We start from the raw sequence: 18,424 nt of genomic DNA, 5'->3' as shown, positions 1-18,424 counted from the left end.
GTAGCTTACATTTACCATCAACAAACATCCTCATACTTACAAAAACAGTATTCAACAAAGGAAGTAAACAGACATGATTAGTTATATACCTAAGCCACTTTCCTATGTTTTTCTGTTGCCAGCTGTTCTATTCAAAGCATTGAAACTGCAATGGCAAAGAACTGGAGACTTGTCCATTTAAAAAAATGAAGGTCTCAAAATTATATGAATACTGTAGGTTCGATCCCAATGGGATGGAAATTTTAAAATGGGTTTGCAAGGAGATTGATTAGGGATTGAGGCAGTGTAAAGGGTAACAGAAGCAAGGAAGGTTGAAGATAGGATTGAAGCACACATCATAATTAAAGAAGGGTGCCTTATTGATGTCTGAACAGCCTAATGAACTTTCTATAATTATTTTGTTTCTTTAATGCACATGATTCTTTAATGTTATATTCTGTATGAATGAAACGACCGGAACATCAAAAGCATACTTTGAATGCCCCTAAAATATACAGAACTAGAATGCAGTCCTATATGTGTTTACCAAGGAACAAGGCCCATAGAATTCAGTGACTTCTGAATAAATATACTTAGGACCATACATTAAAACATGCTCACTTTTACTGTGCACAAAATGTACGTAACATTCCATCCCACCTCCCAATATTCTTTCACATTCTAAAATGAACAAGAAACAGAAGTGGGGATTAAGCCAGTACAGCAGATATAATAGGCTCAATTCCCAATGGGTGGGTTGACCAGTGTCACAACGAAGTCAACCCTTGCATTATACAGCTGTGGTAAACATAGCAATGCTTCTGCCAGTTGTGTTACCACAGAGAGTAGCCAGCATGAGGCCTGAAATGGGCACTACAAGGGGTGAGGTAGGATTCACTGGATCTTAGTCCTATCCACGGGGCTGATTTGTACCTCTCTGCTATGGCAGCTTAGAGCAAACCCCCCCCCCCTTTTCATCAGTGTTCGAAACTCCCATTGTTCTAGGCACATTTTGTGACAGGGAAATTCATTAGCGTGAGCAGTTTCTGGGCTCTGGGCACAGTGCTGCACCTAGGATTTCAGATTAGAACTGCAGAGTGGAAGGAGAGGAGGACCTTTTTCTGCCTCCCCACTTCCAGCTACTCTCTGAAGACTGGAAAAGAGACCCTCTTAATAATACTAAGGGGGTTGGCAGTATAAGGAAAAGACACCATGTGAAAAATGAACAGAATTATTTATGCTGTAGTTCATTCATTTTCAACTTTGTATTCTTTTTTTAAAAAGCATGCCTAGACATTCCGTTGTTGGGCCCATAACCTAGGTTTAAGGTGCCATTTATCTCCTAGCTTTCATATCTCAGTTTCTAAACACTGCTTTTCATCCTGGTTGGCAAGCCTGTGGGTGAAATTGAGAATTTGTTGTGACCCAGGGCCGACTCAGATTGTTCTACCTGTGAAAAATTACAATATACATAACATTCAGAATCAACAGAAAATTGACGTATGTGGTGACACAATTGTTTTAAGGTTCTAGAATAACAGAACTGAAAGGAATCTGAGATGTCACCTAGACCTGCTCAACAACATATCAGGATTACAACACCTGTGACAGCCATCTCTACTTAAACACCTACAAGAATTCACCACCACATAGGTGTAGCCAAAGAGAGGCAGCTGCTACCCCTAAATCAAGTAAATACAAATACTTAACTGACCAATCACATCATAGATAGCTTGGTTCTGCCCCCTAACATAAATCCTTCCCACCCACCCCCCAAAAAAGTCCTGGCTGTGTGCATGCACCACTACCTCCTGAGACAATATGCGCCTCTGTCAAACAGCTCATCCTGTAAGTTTGCCTCCCTGTTATCTCCATCCAGTGCCCTGGTAAATGGGAAGTGGGGAAAGAAAGAGAAAGAAAATACATCTTCTTGCCCTGGAGGAGGAGCTATTGTCACAGCTGCAAGTATACGAGCTGCCTATTTCATTTAACTACTAGATGCAAGCCAATTTAATACAGCCCATGTTAGCAGTGGGCAACGCCAGGGTTTTTCCCGTTTCCTACCCATTCCCCAATACTGTACGGTGTCTGTTCAATTGTGAAACGAACTAGGGGGTAAGCTAGTCTACAGGTTGAGTCTCCCGACCTTTTTTGTAGTCCCTAGGAAACTTCAGACACCTTATAAATAATACCAATAATAACAATGCGAGTTGCGCGCAGTCCAGAGCACATTCTCTTCCGCTTTTTTGTTTTGTTTAAACGACCCTTCCTACTAGCCCACCTCTTTGCTAGACCTTTCGCTCCCCGCCTGCTTTCTGGCCGGCCTCGAGAAGCGAACTCTGCTCCCCGCCCGCCTGGTCGTATCGCGAGGGCGGCCGCGAAAGGAAGCGGCTACGCTTCTCTGGTCAAGGAGAGGCGCTTCAGGAAGCCGACCGGGCACAACTCCTGAGGCGAGGCGGCGGGGCCCTTCTCAGCTCCTCCTTCCGAGTTTCAGGGTCTATTTTGTGGCGAGGAGAGCGGGGAAGTTCTGACACGGGCAGAAAAAGGGAGGCAGCGGCCGGCCGTGAAGTCGCCTCTGAGGCGCGACGAGAGCCTCTTCCAACGGCCTCGCGCAGACGCGCTTCTCAAGGTCCCGCCCCACTCCCAACTGCCAGTCGCTCCCAACCGCCGCTTCGAGGCTCTCGTTGCCGCGGTTACTAGCGCTCAGCCAAGCACGTCGCTATTGCAGAACTCTCGCGACAACTCGCCGCTGAGAGACCCGCCCATCAGAATCAACCAATAAAAGGGGTGGTCTCTATGACGACATCACTCTGCGCCGGATGTTTTGGGAGGAGCGCCTTGCTGCCTTCTGTTTTCTCTTCTCCCCGTATCTGCTTTCTGGACCTCAGGTAAAACCTCTTCTCCCTACTCCTGTTAAAACGTCTGCTTGGGAAATAGTAAAACTGGTCGCCGCTGAACGGTCGAGGGTAGAGGCATTAATGGGGGACACCGGTGGTTCCCCATTGAGGTTGTTTCTGTGCGGTTCATGCCCACTCACCCTGCGGCCTGAATGTCTGCCAGGATGGTAGAATCATATAATTGCATAGTTGGAAAGGACCACGAGGGTCATCTAGTCTAGCCCCTGTGATTTGCAGGAATCTTTTAGGCCAATGTGGGGCTCGAACCTACGACCCTGAAATCAAGAATCTCTTCTCTTTTTGTTGTTGGTATCGGTCTGCCTGGAGATACAATGGAGTGTGCCTCCAGGGGTGAAGTTAACTGCTGCGTTTGCAGCACTAAAGTGACCTCCCCAGGACGCAAGCCTGGGCAGTGTGAACAGAGGTTCTGGGCTTCCCCATACAACAAGACCCCACTCTTGGCCTCACTAGTGTGGTCCAGAGGAAAGCAGAGCTACTTAGGAAAGAAGAATGGAGAGGAAGACCAGCTTGAGTCTTCAGCTGTATGATTTATGCTCTTTTTCAGACTTCAGCTTTATGATCTATGCTCTTTTTCAGGAGGAATATCATCATCATGTCTGGAAGCTTCTACTTTGTAATTGTGGGTCACCATGATAATCCAGTGTTTGAAATGGAATTTCTACCAGCTGGTAAAGTAGAGTCTAAGGTGCAAATTTTTGTATAAATACTGAATTTTTACATAGTCATGAGCATGTCTAAGTCCAGAAAGCTGATAGCTCAAGGTCTGTATTAATTTGATGCCAATAGTTGGTTTCTAATTAAATTTGCTGCCACTGAAAATGTTACTGCCCTCATGTAGGGCTAGTGCCTATGTATCTGACTGATGCTTGATTCATCCCTCTTCCCTCCCCTCCAGCCCCACTTCATCCCCCAAGTCAGGCTGATTCAGTATCCAGTCATACGCTGAGTTAACATTTTATGGAGGCAGAAAGAATACTGTCTGTATATGTGATGCATTACTGGCCAAATGTATATTACGTTTTGCAGTGCATTACAGAAAGTTATTTTATGCCATACTCAGTTCTGTTGTTTTTTTCAGGATGACCATCGCCATCTCAATCAGTTCATAGCTCATGCTGCTCTTGACCTAGTAGATGAGAACATGTGGCTGTCTAATAATATGTACCTGAAGACTGTGGACAAGTTTAATGAATGGTTTGTTTCTGCTTTTGTCACAGCAGGACATATCCTTTTTTGCTGGAACCTCCAACCTGTGGGCATGTCTTGGTCTGCCAAGGGGTCCAATTTCTCCAAACCATGTCCATCAGCTGACATCACTGATGGTGTCCTACCTTGGCTGCAGGATTCTGTTCCCAGTAGGGAACAAGATGGCACGGCCAAGAAAGCAGGATTTAATCCCTGCTCATCAACTGAATTTGGATCAAAGCCTTGTGCAAAAATGTCCCTTGAAGTAGCTCGTTCATTTACCATACTTCAAAGAGCCTTTTGCAAAGACTTTATGGCAGCTCCTACACCCCTCTTTGAGCCTTCTGGAGGCTCTTAAAGCCTTTTGCAAGTTTCATCCCTCCCTCTTTCAGGCCCTGATTTCAGAGGCTTAAAGGGGAAGCAGAGGAGACCTGGAAAAGGCTTTGTGAGTCTCCCCATGCTCCCCTTTTAAGCCAGTAAGTAAGGCAGATAATGATAAGGAATTGGCTGTAGTCAAAATAGGTTCCCCACCCGTTATAGAGCATTTTTTGTTGTTCTGTAGTTAATAAAAGGGATAAATGGATATGATTCATTTTGAGCTAATGCAGAACCAGAGTGTATTCATTTGAGAATGGGAGGCAACTATGAACTGAAATACATTGTGCCATCTGGAGAGGATTAAACATTGCTTTTGGGTCACACAAGCGGCCCTTCAATTTGTACCCAATGGAAGTATGATTTCATAATTCCAAATGTTATAGCTCACATGCTTAGGCCATCTTGACCCTCTCATACAAGGTGCACTTGGCTTATGTCTGCCATCTGTTTCACAAATCTAGGCAATTCCCTTTTAGTTCAGGAATCAAATTAGGGGACCCTCAGGTCTAGTCTGACTTAGTACCCTTGTCTCTATATTGTACTTGCACTCGTCTGTCTTCATGCTGATAACCTAGTGTGCATGCCTGAGAGAAGCGAGTGGCAGCCCAGGTAGGGCTACTGGCAGGAGTGGGAGTGGTGGTCTTTCTTCCTGTTTATCCACACATACCTTGTGCCCCAATAAGTGACAGGGAGTACAGGGTGTGACTGGGGCAAGCTGTGAGGGGAAGGAAAAGATCAGGGATAAAGGAAGGGTGGTTGGTAAAACCCCTAGGCACCCCCTAGTGTTAAAAAAGTGGTTATTTTCTTAATTGGTTCTACATATGAGATTTATAATGCTTCATGATGTAAGGCAAGAAGATGGAATCAAAAACTTCTTTAGTGATGTCTATGACTTGTATATAAAGGTAAGTATCCATAATAGAGGTAGCTAGCATTGTGCCTTCTGGCTGTTGTTGAACTACAGCTCCCATTAGTGCAAGACACCACAGCTAATGGTCAGGGATGATGCAAGTTATAACCTAGCAACAGCTGGGGAGCACTATGTCTTCCCTCACTGATCATCTCTTATCTGTGCTAATACAGCGGTACCTTGGTTTAAGAACAGCCCTGTTTACGAACTATATGGTTTACGAACTCTGCAAAACCGGAAGTAGTGTCCCGGTTTGCAAACTTTACCTGTCTAAGAATGGAAGGGTGGAAGGGCACCGGCAGCGGGAGGCCTCATTAGGGAAAGCGCACCTCAGTTTAAGAACGGTTTTGGTTTAAGAATGGACTTCCAGAACGGATTAAGTTCGTAAACCTTGGTACCACTGTATAGGAAGCTATGCAGTATTAATATTGGGAATCTTGGTCTGGAAAAGGCACCCTATCTTATTCAATTTTTACCTAGAGGAGGTTAATTAGCAGTTACTTGTCAAGTTTATGAACAGAACCGCATTTAGAAGGAAGTGTAAATTGCTGTTTAGCATGTTTATATTATAAAGAATGACATATTTAGACTTACAAGGACTTGTTACAAGGACTGCCCCCTGTCCCACCCCCAAAGTGATGGAAATGGAGATTCCACAGCACAGGTATAACAAGTTGTGTTGACAATACAGGAAGGCAAGCTGGACCTCTTCTGAAATGAGTCAGTGACTTATGCTAGGAAGCAACATGTGTCATAGGAGGGAAGGAGTTGTATGCACACTCCTTCTTTCCTGCCAGGTTTTCACAGTAGAAACAAATGATCTGCACTTACTTTGCTTTTCAGGAACAAGAAGCAAAGAAATGTGGCCCTGTCTCCTCATTCAAGGACAGAAAGAATATGATAGCTCACTTCGCACATTGCATTAAACTATGACTTGTGAATGCACACCATGCCAGTCTGTGCTGCTGAAAAACTTAGATTGTGCTCATGGTTTGTTTGGAAAGAAACAGGCCTGGGTTCAGATATCATAGCAAACCTGTAGTTTTTCACAATGGTGGCACAGAAGCAGGGGAGAAGTGGAGAACTCTGTAGCAGCATGCTGTGTGTTCACATTACACCATAGTTTGTTTTAAACTATGGTTTAATATGAAGTACAAACTAGGGCGGTATCAGACAGCTACGTATGGCTAGAACAGTCATGTAGATCCTGACATTAACTTATTGTCTAAAAAGTATTTGGAGATGGTTGATCATAGTGGGAAATAACAGTTGTGCCCACCTGTAGTAGAGACTTTTGCTTCCATAGTGGGACTTCTCTCACTAGCCCCTGTGTACACCAAAATCTGCTTCAGGGTTTGGGGGATCCTGTGAAGATTTTGGAGATACTCAGGGTTTGGGGAATCCTGTGAAGATTTTGGAGATACTCAGTTGGAAGAGGAAGTACCCTCATGCAGTGTTGAATTTTCCTTTTCTAAAAAAAACCCTCATCAACTGAATAGTTATATTTACCTGATTCACAAGCAACACTAAACAAAAACCATTCTCCTCTTGTTGTGCGCTAAGCCATGGTTTGGCATAGCATGTCAAAACCTGGGCTAATGGTTTGTCTTGCTCCAGACAAACCATGAGCTGTAAGCAAAGAGCAATACTTTGCAGTTTGTCTCGAGCAAGATAAATCACAAGACTGGATTCAGATAACATACTAAATCAAACTATGGCCTAGCTCACAGCAGCAGGAATGGCAGAGGAGCAAAGTGGCTGTAGTTTGGCTTAGCTGTATGTGTGAACTGAGCCACTCAAAGTGGTTCAGCCTAGACCTTTTTTGGCATGTCTTAATTACTAATACGTTCTCACTATGTTAATTTCTTTCCTCAGTTTGCGATGAATCCATTTTATGAACAGAATTCTCAGATTCGATCAACTGCATTTGACAGAAAAGTCCAGTTTCTTGGGAAAAAGCATCTTTTAAGTTGAGTTACTATAACTGTATTAGAACCTACATAGCCTGCTGTATATCTGACATTTCTGAACCTATAAAGGCTAATCTATCAAAAAACAACAACAACAAACACTCACGGTTATCTATTACCTTGTATGAAAACCAATTTCAGGAGCCTAAAAGATGTATTAATTGTAGGTAATCACTCTAGTTGTAAAACATTTGTATATATGAAAATTAATTTTAAAAATTGAATATTTAAAGCAGCACCTCCACTAGCTTGGCAAAAGGTTAAATGAAGAACCTAGTTGTTGTTTTTTAATAACTAAAGCAAGCCAGACGTCAGGATTTTTTTGATCAGTGTGAAAGCATTCAGTTCAGGGCTATGTAAGTATTAAGACTAACCAGATACCAGAATGGTGTGTTGAAATGAAAAAGGTGTGGATAGCAGAACAGAAACACAACTACCCCGAAACACATAGTTACAAGTGAATCGCCTCAGTTCAACTTGCTACCATTTTATTGGAATAATTGAGCACATAGTTGGGCAGAAACACGCTATTTGCTTACAAGCAACTTCATTATCACGTGCACATGTGAATGAAGCAACAGGATGCAAAAAGGGTGATGTGTTTTGCCTGTAAAACTTATTTGTAGTAACTTGCTGCTCAAGTTTTTACTCAAAGTATTAACACCAAGCAACTTAACTGAAATTTAAAAGGTCAGAACTAAATCCCACTACTTTGTTTTCTATAATACGCTTATTATATTGGGAACAATCCAATCAAGTTAAGCACTATCCAGTCCTATTCTAGGTAGATTGAATAGCCTGTATTCTTAATCCTCTAACTTTGGCATCAGTGATGTGTACTGTATATGAAAGGCCATATAGCCTTAGCCTGGAAAAGAGTAAGGAAGAAAGCCAAAAATATCTATAGGTAGTCTGGCTCTCACTAAAGCCTTACATTAAATAACCCATTTATATGTTTTACTTAAGAATTTGCTTAAGCCTATTGAAGCTTCATTGTGCTACATTCCTACTGAGGGGTTACATTTCACGACAAACATACTGAAGTGATAGGATAACACATGTGATGTTGTTGAATCATTTGCAGAGATTCTGAAATAACATTCCAAATAAAATGTAAATTTATAATATTATATGCATTGATGCTCTCTGAATGGGTCATTAAATCTTTCAGTTCATTAAACAATTCTGATATTAACTGCTGCCCTGGGTATGTTGTAACTTAACAGGAGGAAGTATTCAGCAGTACAGAGTCTGCTGCATCTTTAACCATGTAGGTCTCTTTTCTTTAGTATATGTAGAAAAAGCCTTGGATAACTAGCACAAGTCATAATACTTCAGAGCTCTCTGAATTACAGTAACACAAGTCACAAAACCATTTGGCCCAAGGATTCTGTGACATTGTGTTGTTCAAGAACACACACTATGGCTGGCACCCAAAACTCTGCAGGCAGTGTTCTGCTCATGCAACAGAACTTCTGCTTCCTCTCCCCACTACCCACCAATCTGCTGGATCAATTTTGGAGAATGCATGAGGGGCTTCAGGGGAGGAGAAAGTTGCTGTTTTACAAGCAAGAGTCTGTTGTGCAAGCAAAATGGCAGCACGGGGCACAGCCCATTATAAATGGGCACAAGACTGAGGGTGGTATTCAACAAAGTTTTACTCTTGAGTGGACCCACTGAAATTAATAGAACATAAGATAGGTCCATTATTTCAATAGGTCTGTGTTGAGTAAAACTTAACAAACCTAGACAGCATCTTAAAAAGCAGAGACATCACCTTGCCAACAAAGGTCCGTATAGTAAAAGCTATGGTTTTCCCAGTAGTGATGTATGGAAGTGAGAGCTGGACCATAAAGAAGGCTGATCGCCGAAGAATTGATGCTTTTGAAATATGGTGCTGGAGGAGACTCTTGAAAGTCCCATGGACTGCAAGAAGATCAAACCTCTCCATTCTTAAGGAAATCAGCCCTGAGTGCTCAGCCCTGAGTGCTCACTGGAAGGACAGATCGTGAAACTGAGGCTCCAATACTTTGGCCACCTCATGAGAAGAGAAGACTCCCTGGAAAAGACCCTGATATTGGGAAAGATGGAGGGCACAAGGAGAAGGGGACGACAGAGGACAAGATGGTTGGATAGTGTTCTCGAAGCTACCAGCATGAGTTTGACCAAACAGCGGGAGGCAGTAGAAGACAGAAGTGCCTGGCATGCTTTGGTCCATGGGGTCACGAAGAGTCGGACACGACTAAATAACAACAGCAACAAAGCGATGTTTTTTTCAAAAGTATGTCATTACTTATGCTCTTGAGTTTAAACACTAAAATACGTCTGAACAGTAATGAAGCCCTGTAGGTCATATTTACTGATAAAGAGATGGTTTCCTTTTCCACCCAGCCATATACCAACACACTCTAGTTTTCACCCCCTCTGCTGAATTCTGCCTTGTGTCCACAAACTTGTAGTTTGACAATATATTCACTGGAATAAGTATATGAGCTCCTTGTCAACCTGCAGCTCAAAGGTCTGTAGGATCCTTCCTGCACTGATATTAGGCAGATGGGTGGGTGATAGGAAACCTTCTGAGGAAGTGTCACCCTCCCACAAGTTATGCTGTGTTTCTGTTTTCACTGATAACATTAGCATATTGGCCCTCAGAGATGTTTATCACCTTAAACAGAATTCATTTTTAATAACTTCACAAAGCTAATGGCAATAAGGCATCTTGCATAGCAAGTATCCGGCAAAAAGTATAGCGCTTCCACACACAAGTGGTAAAGCAAAATATCTTCTCTACTCAACCATCCAGCCACATACTTGTCTAGCATGTGTGTGAGAGTAGTTCAGATCATATGCCCTTTTCTATGCTGCCCATTAAGCATGGCCTAAATCTCCAGCCACAGCTCTATTTTCAGTTGATCAAAGTACAGAAAGCCCCATAGATCAAAATCAAATAATTTGTATGAAGTCACGAGCAAGCAGTTGAAGGCAACTGCTCTTTTAATGCTTATGAGAAGATTTGCCTAAGGCATGAGGAACAAGTGAAAAGTTTTCATCCTAAGTCCAAGCTGCCCTTTCTTGCACTTATTGAGCTGCATTGTGCTGCAACATCTGCCTGAGAATGGATGTTATCCATCCAAAAAGCAATCTAACAAAAGGAGTCGGGAATCTGGCTCTCCAGATGTTTGAGTTCAACTCCCATCAGCCCCAGCCAGTGTGGGCAGGGCTGATGGGAGTTGTAGTCCAACAACCTCTGGAGAGCACAGGTTCAGCTTCGCTCGTATCAAACATTGTGGTATTCAAACATACTTCAGCTGCTTAAGATAATGCCATGGAAAACTGCTCAGTGAGAAAGGCAGAGGCAGTGAACCTTTCAACCATCTCTCATACTGAAGCAACTTGCAGCAGAATCCAGAGTTAAGTCACATTGCTTCCAATACAGATTACTCTCAAGATAAGTGTGCACAGGGCTGCAGCTCTAACTTTTAAAAATGTTGCTACAAAAAATTATTGAATGCTTTCTCACTCAAAACCTTAAATCCTGCAATCCAAGTAACTGCCCACTGGGGCCAGGATAAAAACTATTTAAGATTGACAATACATAATTAAGATTAAAACCATGCCAAAGGGAAATTTTAGTATCAATGAGAAGCTACATTAAGCCCCTTCTTTTGAAAACTTTTGATATGTTCTCCAACCTTATAGAAATCAGTTACAGATGAAAGGGGCAGGAAGACACAACCAGGCAGGCTCCATGTATGCAGGTTTATTTCCTAACATAAAATCTACAGGCAATTCAGTGACACTAGGCAAATAGCAAAAGCCCTTAAAATATTTATATTAGCTTTGATTTTTTTAAAGAAAAATCACTTTAAAGATGAGAACTAGAACAAGACCCTATCACCTACCATTACTGCTTTATGAAAAAAGGGTTTTAGTGAAGCAAAACATGGGCTGGTGATCTCATAAAAATATGTATGTACATATAAAAAAATCTATTCTGCATCTGAATTTCAGAACAAGTCCTCCCAAGTAGTGCTTCTAGAACTTTCAAGTTTTAGTATATAATTTATTAATTTTCAAATGACACATTTAAATTAAATCAACTCTTCAGCTGGTACCTTCCCAGATGTCAGACTCCACTAACATAGTAACAGGCTACTTATTGAAAAGAAGCTTTCCTCTGCCGACACATAAAGCAGTAGAATGTTACAGTTTTAATATATTAGAGTGGCACCCACTGAATCATATTTGATCTATTATTACTTCAAGTTAAGTTAGAACTATATATGGCTGGAAAATAAAACAAAATAGTCAACAGCATGTAGAGCTAGGCTTGGGCTTCCGGTGAAGGTTTACTGTATCAGTTTGAATCAAGTGATCTGACCTATCATCAGTGGCAAGAACTCTTCGAACAGCTTCCTCAAAGGCTGCAGCAACATTAATGGCATCTTTTGCACTGGTTTCAAAGTAAGGATGGTTGCCGTTGTTCCTGCACCAGTTCTGGACTTCTTCTGTAGACACTTGCCTCTCGCTAATATCAACTTTGTTTCCCAGTATCACAAAAGGAAACGTTTCAGGCTCTTTGACATCTGCATAGTAAATGAATTCTTTCTTCCAATTGCCCAGATTCTGGAAGCTCTGAGAGTCATCTACGCTGAAAGTGAGAAGGCAGCAGTCAGAACCTCTATAGAAAGGAGTCCGCAAGCTCCTAAAACGCTCTTGACCAGCCGTGTCCCATATCTGCATTGTGACAAAGTGTCCATCCACTTCCAGGTCTTTATTTAAAAACTCGACACCTATTGTGTGGAACAGCTCTGTGTCAAACTTGTTAGTGACGTATCTGTTCATAATCGAACTCTTGCCCACTCCTCCATCACCAAGAAGGATTACTTTAAGGAGCGTTGATTTTGCTGACATTGTTGCTTCAAGAACAGAAATTTTCTTATATCCAGTTCTGCAAAATAGAACAGATCCAGTTCATACAAAGAAATTCCAACTTGTTACACAAATATCTATTTGATATGGGATTTACTTATTTATTATAACTGGCCCTTCCTCACAAAAGAGGCGAGGCTAGCAATATTCATAAATTCATCCATTAAAATCAGTTCAAAAATAACAGATAGATTAAAATGCAATATAACTGTAAGCAACAACATAGACAGATAAAGCTCTTCTACTATATGCTAAAGGCCTGCTGTAAATGGTAGCGATTAAATCAAGGGCACTTTAGTTGCTTTCTAAAGTTTAGTCACAAATGGTAAAGGTAAAGGGACCCCTGACCATTAGGTCCAATCGTGGCTGACTCTGGGGTTGTGGCGCTCATCTCGCTTTATTGGCCGAGGGAGCAGGCGTACAGCTTCCGGGTCATGTGGCCAGCATGACTCGGCTGCTTCTGGCAAACCAGAGCAGCACACGGAAACGCCGTTTACCTTCCCGCCCGTTTACCTTCCCTATTTATCTACTTGCACTTTGACGTGCTTTCGAACTGCTAGGTTGGCAGGAGTAGATTGATTTTAATTATAACTAAAATCATTCTGTGAATGAGAAATTATCATGCTGTACAAACTGACTGCATGCTAACAGCCAGGCTGCCAGTATAAGATCAGGCTTGCTCTCTTCTCCATCCACCCAGAGATCGTACAACCACCACGACCACTGTTAAACTAACTCCATCCTGCTTTTAAACTGACCTCATCCTCATGAAGCATCTCAGAAAACAGTGGTAATATGAACAGTTCCTAACATCTGTCTAAAGGGAAATTTCTGGGATTTACCAGTATTCTGCAAAGCAACCACCTCTGCCATATTTCCTGGTACACCCTCCTCCCCTCGATCTTTCCTCTACTTGAAATTTTAGAAATGCAGAAGACATCTAATATTACAAGCATATGAAACACTTACCAAATAAGCTACCCTTACTGTTCAGTCATTGTAATCCAACACCTGTAAAAGAAAGACACATTGTATTCACTTTTAGACACAGTAAAGCCATGCACTTTAAAAAACCCCAACAACTACTAAGGCCGTACACCAGCAAAGGTGCCTTTAAATGTAGTGTGCCACTCTTACCAGTGGAGAGGCCTGCAGACAGGAAAACACTTACATCTCAGGAGGATCACCTAGTACACCCACAGAAAGCTCAGCAGGTACAGGTATAACATTGGAGGTGTAAAAGCTTGAAAGTGGGCAGATCATAAAAGCCCCTGGATCTGCAGGGATCCAAAAAGCCTTCATTCCATCAACATGCCCTATATATCCCCTTCCATTTGTGTTTTTAGGAGGAAAACTTTTTTTAAAAAGTCAAAATTAGAAAAGAACAAGAAAAGCCAAACTCCCAAACCCCCTGGCCAGAGCAAGCCAGCAGGGCTTAGGAAGTGGCAGTAGCTCGGTCACAGAATATACCCCCCCCCCTTAAGATTACTTGGCAAATAATAAGTTATTGTGTAATCATGGTAATCTTAACCCCCCCTTTTTTGAGGAAGTGAAACGTTCATGTGCTGCTTTTAGAATAACTAGATGGAAAAGAGGAAGCAGAAAACCAAGGTATGCTTTCACTGTATGCAAATAAGTTGAGGTTTGAGGGAAGCAGAGCAGAACAGAACAGAAAGATGTAAAGGTGCATTTTCTATAAAAAAATTAATGTGGGCGCATTATTTTAAGAATTGACTTTGGCAATATAAGTAATGCCAACTACACAGGCAAAACTGAACAGCTTTGGGAGTCCAGTCACGGATACTGAGCTCTTGTGCTGGGCAAGGCAGATATGAAAAAGACTGGACATACAGGACAGAATCACAAACTGAAGCAGTGTCTTCTTAGTATAAACCAAAAAGGTTCGAGCAAGTCTCTACAACAGGTGGGGAAACTTTGGCCCTCCAGAAGTTGCTCAACTACAGATCCCATCATTGCTACCACTGACCATGGTTTTGGGGACTGATACAACTGGAAGACTATTGGAGCCCCACGCCTGCTCTACAATTTCACTTAAAGCACATGCCACACTGCAAATATGTGAATTTTAGCATAAGCATCAACAGATTTACATATATTAGACTGTCCCCTCCAAAGTTACTTTAATGCCATAATTTGAACTACCTGCATTTCGCATATATTTAGCCATTTAATGTTTTGTAAACCACCCTGATGTTTTTACCTTTAAAGGTAGAATTTTTTTTAATATTGCACTCTACCTTTCTGAAGAAACTAATGGTTTTCATGTTATTCCAAGCATTTTATTCTTTATAGTCTAATTCTTATGCCTTTTTAATGCAAGTGATTATATGCCTGGAAATAAAAACACAAATCTATACATGTCTACCCAAAAGAAAGCTGTACCAAATCACAGCACTGCAGCCTCAGTTTAATTAAAATTGTAGTACTTCTTGAGTAATCATTGACAGGATTAGGCTGTATGACTGTTCATGTTTCAGGTCTATAGCCTTATTGCTTCTCTTATCAAACTTTGTTCAAGTAACCAGATGAAGAAGTAGTAGAAAGGCACTTTGCAGGGGTGTGAAAGGTAATTCAGTGTTGGGGGAATTTAACCCACTATATTATTTTTCCCCAGGTAAAAAAAAAAAAATTAACTACTTACAAATCACTTCAAGGGTGCTTTGTAATTTCGGCTTATAACAATATATTCTGTAGCACCAAATTATTTGTTAAATGAGATTTATTTTAAAGGCAGTCAAAGTACTTCAGATGTTCTGTAAAGTATGTAAACAAGTATGTTTGACTACTGAAAGCTAGGGGTTAGGATTACTTTGAAATTCAGAATACCAGCTATCAGGTGTGCTGGACTCTTTTTAAAATGAGATCTGGGGTTTTGGTCCAATTATTTATGAATGTCTGATTTAATACCAAATAAAGCTAGAAACACGCATGAGTGTATAGGAATATTTAAAACAGTGATGTCTGTTGGGTTTCTAAGTTCCCACTGAAGTTAAAGAGGAATTTAAGTCATACATGTGCAGGATTATAGCTTATGTGTTTTTCTTGATAGGCAAATCTGATAGCACTAATTGAAACCGTCCAGTCATGCTTCGAGAAGAAAGCTGGATTTACAGACTCCCATGGTGTAAGCCTGGTCTCTCACAGATAAGAAAATCCTATCTGCAGCATGTACGGTAACTTTACCTCATCAGATCACAAGGCCCCATTCACCATCACCATCCCCCTCTTGTCTGGATCAAGCTATTCCAAAGGAACTTAAAAACTGAACAGCTGTGTATTCAAGAAGCACTAGTTAGAGGGACTAGAAAGTTAAGGCCCAATATACTAGCTGTACCATATCACAAAATCCATGGCCAGCTATAAACACACACTACTATAAACACACACTAGACGTGTAGAGCAAACGGCACACATTACAGGAATTTAAAGCTATTTAATCACTGACTTGGAAAATAGGACTAAGTCAATACACATGAGAACCTGTTCCTCAAAGCTTCCCAAAAGGCTTAAGCATTTTTTTCAAATCTATTTTATCTATAATAGCTTTTGAGCCTACTATTAGATTCCTTTTCCCTCCTCATGACTGAATTACACGAGTCAGAGCTTCCAATAAAAATATTGGTGAAATTACAGTGGCTGGCACAGACCTGTTCACACTGTGGTGTTGCAGCTCCAGCCCAGTGGAATCAGTAACCATCTGAAATTTGAAAGTGGCCTAACATCTTGATATTTAGGGGGGGAACTGAAGATGTTTTAGTTTAAGTTTTCCCACAAATGACTCAGTCATTTTATGGAATATTAATTCTACAATTGTAAAATTAGGTTTAGTCTTTTTGGAGCCTATCTTTTGTATTTTAACTCACTTTATCTTATTGTACACCACTTCAATAGCTTCTGGTTGTGCGGCAATTTCTAAATATGTAAGATAAAATTTAAAAATACGAGGCAGGTCTGGGTCTGGTCAGTGCCTAGAAACTCCATGGTAAAACACCATAAGTTCCATGATGAAATGAAGGTAGGATAAAAATGTACTAAACAAATACCTACTAATTCTATCCACAAATGAATACTGCAAACACACATAAACATTCTTTAAGCAGCAGGAACTAAGTGTCATGTGTTCAAGAAAACAAGCACCTGCAATTTCCCCACTCCTGGTTGTATGGCACAACTTTAGCAATAGGTTTGTCGGACTCCTGACACCCCACCTCCCCCCTGCATTAGTGATTTGTGCATTTTAAAAGTGGGATCTTCCCCCACCCCCGCAGCTTGATCTTTTCAGAGATTTTTTTAGAAGTTGACATAAAATATTGCAGACAGGCAAGGTTAGCTTAAGTATAAGGAAGTACTTTTAAACTGTAGGTAAGTGAGGTAATGTACTAGGCGGCCTAGGAAAACAGTATAATATCCTTCACTGGAAGTTTTGGCATAATGAAGTTTATCTACAAAGCTTCTTCACCCTAGGACAACTATGACTCGGACACAAGGAAACCAGAGCTGTTCGGTTACAGGCTCAGAAAACAGGGCTAGAGAAACTTAAGTCAGACCATTGTGTCTTGAAGAATTTTGAAGTTAAGTAGCACTCAGGGTAGTCCTTTACATACCACAGTTTCACCTTCATTCAAGTGGCTTTCCAACACAATCAAGAATTACTTTTACGCAATGTTCTGGAAAAAAATGTTTCGAAACTCTTATCCTTGCTAAGGACAAACATCCTACATTTCCCTGTTCTTCCATATGACAGAAACAACCAAAAAATTCTTAACAGTTTTAAACCAACCTACAGCAGTTATTTGCCACACAGCTAGATAGACCCAGTACTTCATCTCAATTGGCACTGGATAAGCATAAAGCAAAAGCTCTTTGTTTTCATGCACAGGTAGGAAGAGTTTGTTCACAAAAAACCAGAAGAGCAGCCAAGTAAATAGTATCATACATCATCCTCAAATGGGAAGGTACGGGGATTTTCCACATGAAAAGCGCCAGAAAAATGAAGGCAGACAAAGGGGACATACATAAGAAGCGGAGCTGTCCTTTGAGCAGTCCAGTGACTTTAATCAGTTCTGAGAAACTGCCCAAGGGAGAAACTGGTCATGTGCCAGCCGATAAGTATAGAAGAGCAGCTATTTCTCAAGCGAACCGCCGCCGCCTGCCTCTCCATCACGGGACCTTTAATCACGCCACCTTTTGCAAGTCAGGCAGGAAAACAGGCGGGCAGCATCAGCCGCCTGAGACCCCAGCCCCCCTCCTCCTGCTCCGAGGAAGTTTCACGAAGTACCTCTATAGGGAAAAGCCTCTCTCGTCACTGCGCAGGAAACGAGCCCATGGCGAAAGGTGTGGACCCTGACACCACCCCACAAAACAACAACGCCCCCCTCTCTAGTACCGCAGTCCTACCGCTGGCTTAAAATCAATGAAACATATATACCCATTGCACGGCTGGGTAGCCTGAGGAACTGATTTAAACTCGGCTTACTTACCCTGCAAAACAACCACTCGGGGTTTTTTGGGGGGATGGGAGAGTCGCTGGCTGCCTTTTTTGCGACAAGGGGAAACCCCAGCCACCCAAAAGCCAAGAAGCAGAACCAGGGCAGCCCTATAGCATCCCTCCCCAGCAAGCAAGGCATGAGCCGGCTGCTAGCCCAGTCCCGTAAAGCCCCCCGTGTCCCCCCGAAAGCCAGCGGAGACCGCCTTCCTCCTCCTCCTCCTTTTCGCCGGCCGCCCCGAGGAAAGGTGCCCTGTGCTCCCTCGCGCCCACCTACCTACCACGAAGGCGGCGAGGGCCGAGGACGAGGCTCTCCGAGTCACCCGCAGCCGCCGTTCGCAAAGGTGCCAGGGGTGGTGGAGGAGGGGCCGCTTCGGAGGAGAAAAAAACAACATGGCGGAGGCTGCGCCACGGGGGCGGGGCCTGGCGTTCACGTGACGCCAGGGGAAGGGCAGCCGCAACTCCGTCCGGAGCGGACGGGCTGGCTGTTGCTAGGGAGGGGCTGTTGCTAGGGAGAGAGGGGCCTCCCCCCCCCCCGCTTCTCACGCCCCACCCCGGGGTAGAGTCACCATTTCACGGGAAATGCCACTTAGCAGCAGCCACATATTTATCCGTAATGTTGTCTGTGGCACCTGAAATGGGCTGC

General features: G+C 42.4%; 3 protein-coding genes across 8 annotated transcripts in view; 1 reads left to right on the top strand and 2 right to left on the bottom strand.

The window, feature by feature from the left end:
• OFD1 (OFD1 centriole and centriolar satellite protein) overlaps positions 1-18,424 on the bottom strand; it is a 321,339-nt gene that overhangs the window by 36,443 nt on the left and 266,472 nt on the right. For 2 of the 4 annotated variants that reach the window (XR_014547734.1, XM_083612108.1), the window contains exon 1: positions 2,261-2,724. The exons of 1 other annotated variant lie outside the window; for it this stretch is intronic. The gene's annotated coding sequence lies outside the window, so the exon portion shown is untranslated. Of the gene's footprint in view, positions 1-2,260; positions 2,725-18,424 lie in introns of those variants that run through there. One more of the 4 variants, XM_083612110.1, reaches the window with a different exon arrangement.
• Positions 1,543-12,292, top strand: TRAPPC2 (trafficking protein particle complex subunit 2). Its single transcript, XM_083612207.1, has 7 exons — positions 1,543-1,670; positions 2,708-2,867; positions 3,474-3,582; positions 3,976-4,120; positions 5,280-5,365; positions 7,246-9,139; positions 9,597-12,292. The coding sequence occupies exons 2-6, from the start codon at positions 2,776-2,778 to the stop codon at positions 7,342-7,344; spliced, it is 531 nt and encodes a 176-aa protein (XP_083468333.1). The 5' UTR covers positions 1,543-1,670; positions 2,708-2,775; the 3' UTR covers positions 7,345-9,139; positions 9,597-12,292.
• On the bottom strand, positions 11,086-18,207 carry RAB9A (RAB9A, member RAS oncogene family). 3 transcript variants are annotated; one of them, XM_083612203.1, is made up of 3 exons: positions 18,060-18,207; positions 13,242-13,283; positions 11,086-12,291 (listed from the first exon to the last, which is right to left on the bottom strand). In XM_083612203.1, the coding sequence occupies exon 3, from the start codon at positions 12,252-12,254 to the stop codon at positions 11,649-11,651; it is 606 nt and encodes a 201-aa protein (XP_083468329.1). In that variant the 5' UTR covers positions 12,255-12,291; positions 13,242-13,283; positions 18,060-18,207; the 3' UTR covers positions 11,086-11,648. The 3 variants fall into 3 exon arrangements, with proteins under 3 accessions (XP_083468329.1, XP_083468330.1, XP_083468331.1); XM_083612204.1 differs by having other exon boundaries at positions 18,056-18,206; XM_083612205.1 differs by lacking the exon at positions 18,060-18,207 and adding an exon at positions 17,774-17,921.

The sequence above is a fragment of the Podarcis filfolensis genome (genome assembly GCF_964270895.1).
Source record: "Podarcis filfolensis genome assembly, chromosome: 4".
NCBI lineage: Eukaryota > Metazoa > Chordata > Lepidosauria > Squamata > Lacertidae > Podarcis > Podarcis filfolensis.
This window is presented reverse-complemented; position numbering and strand designations above follow the sequence as displayed.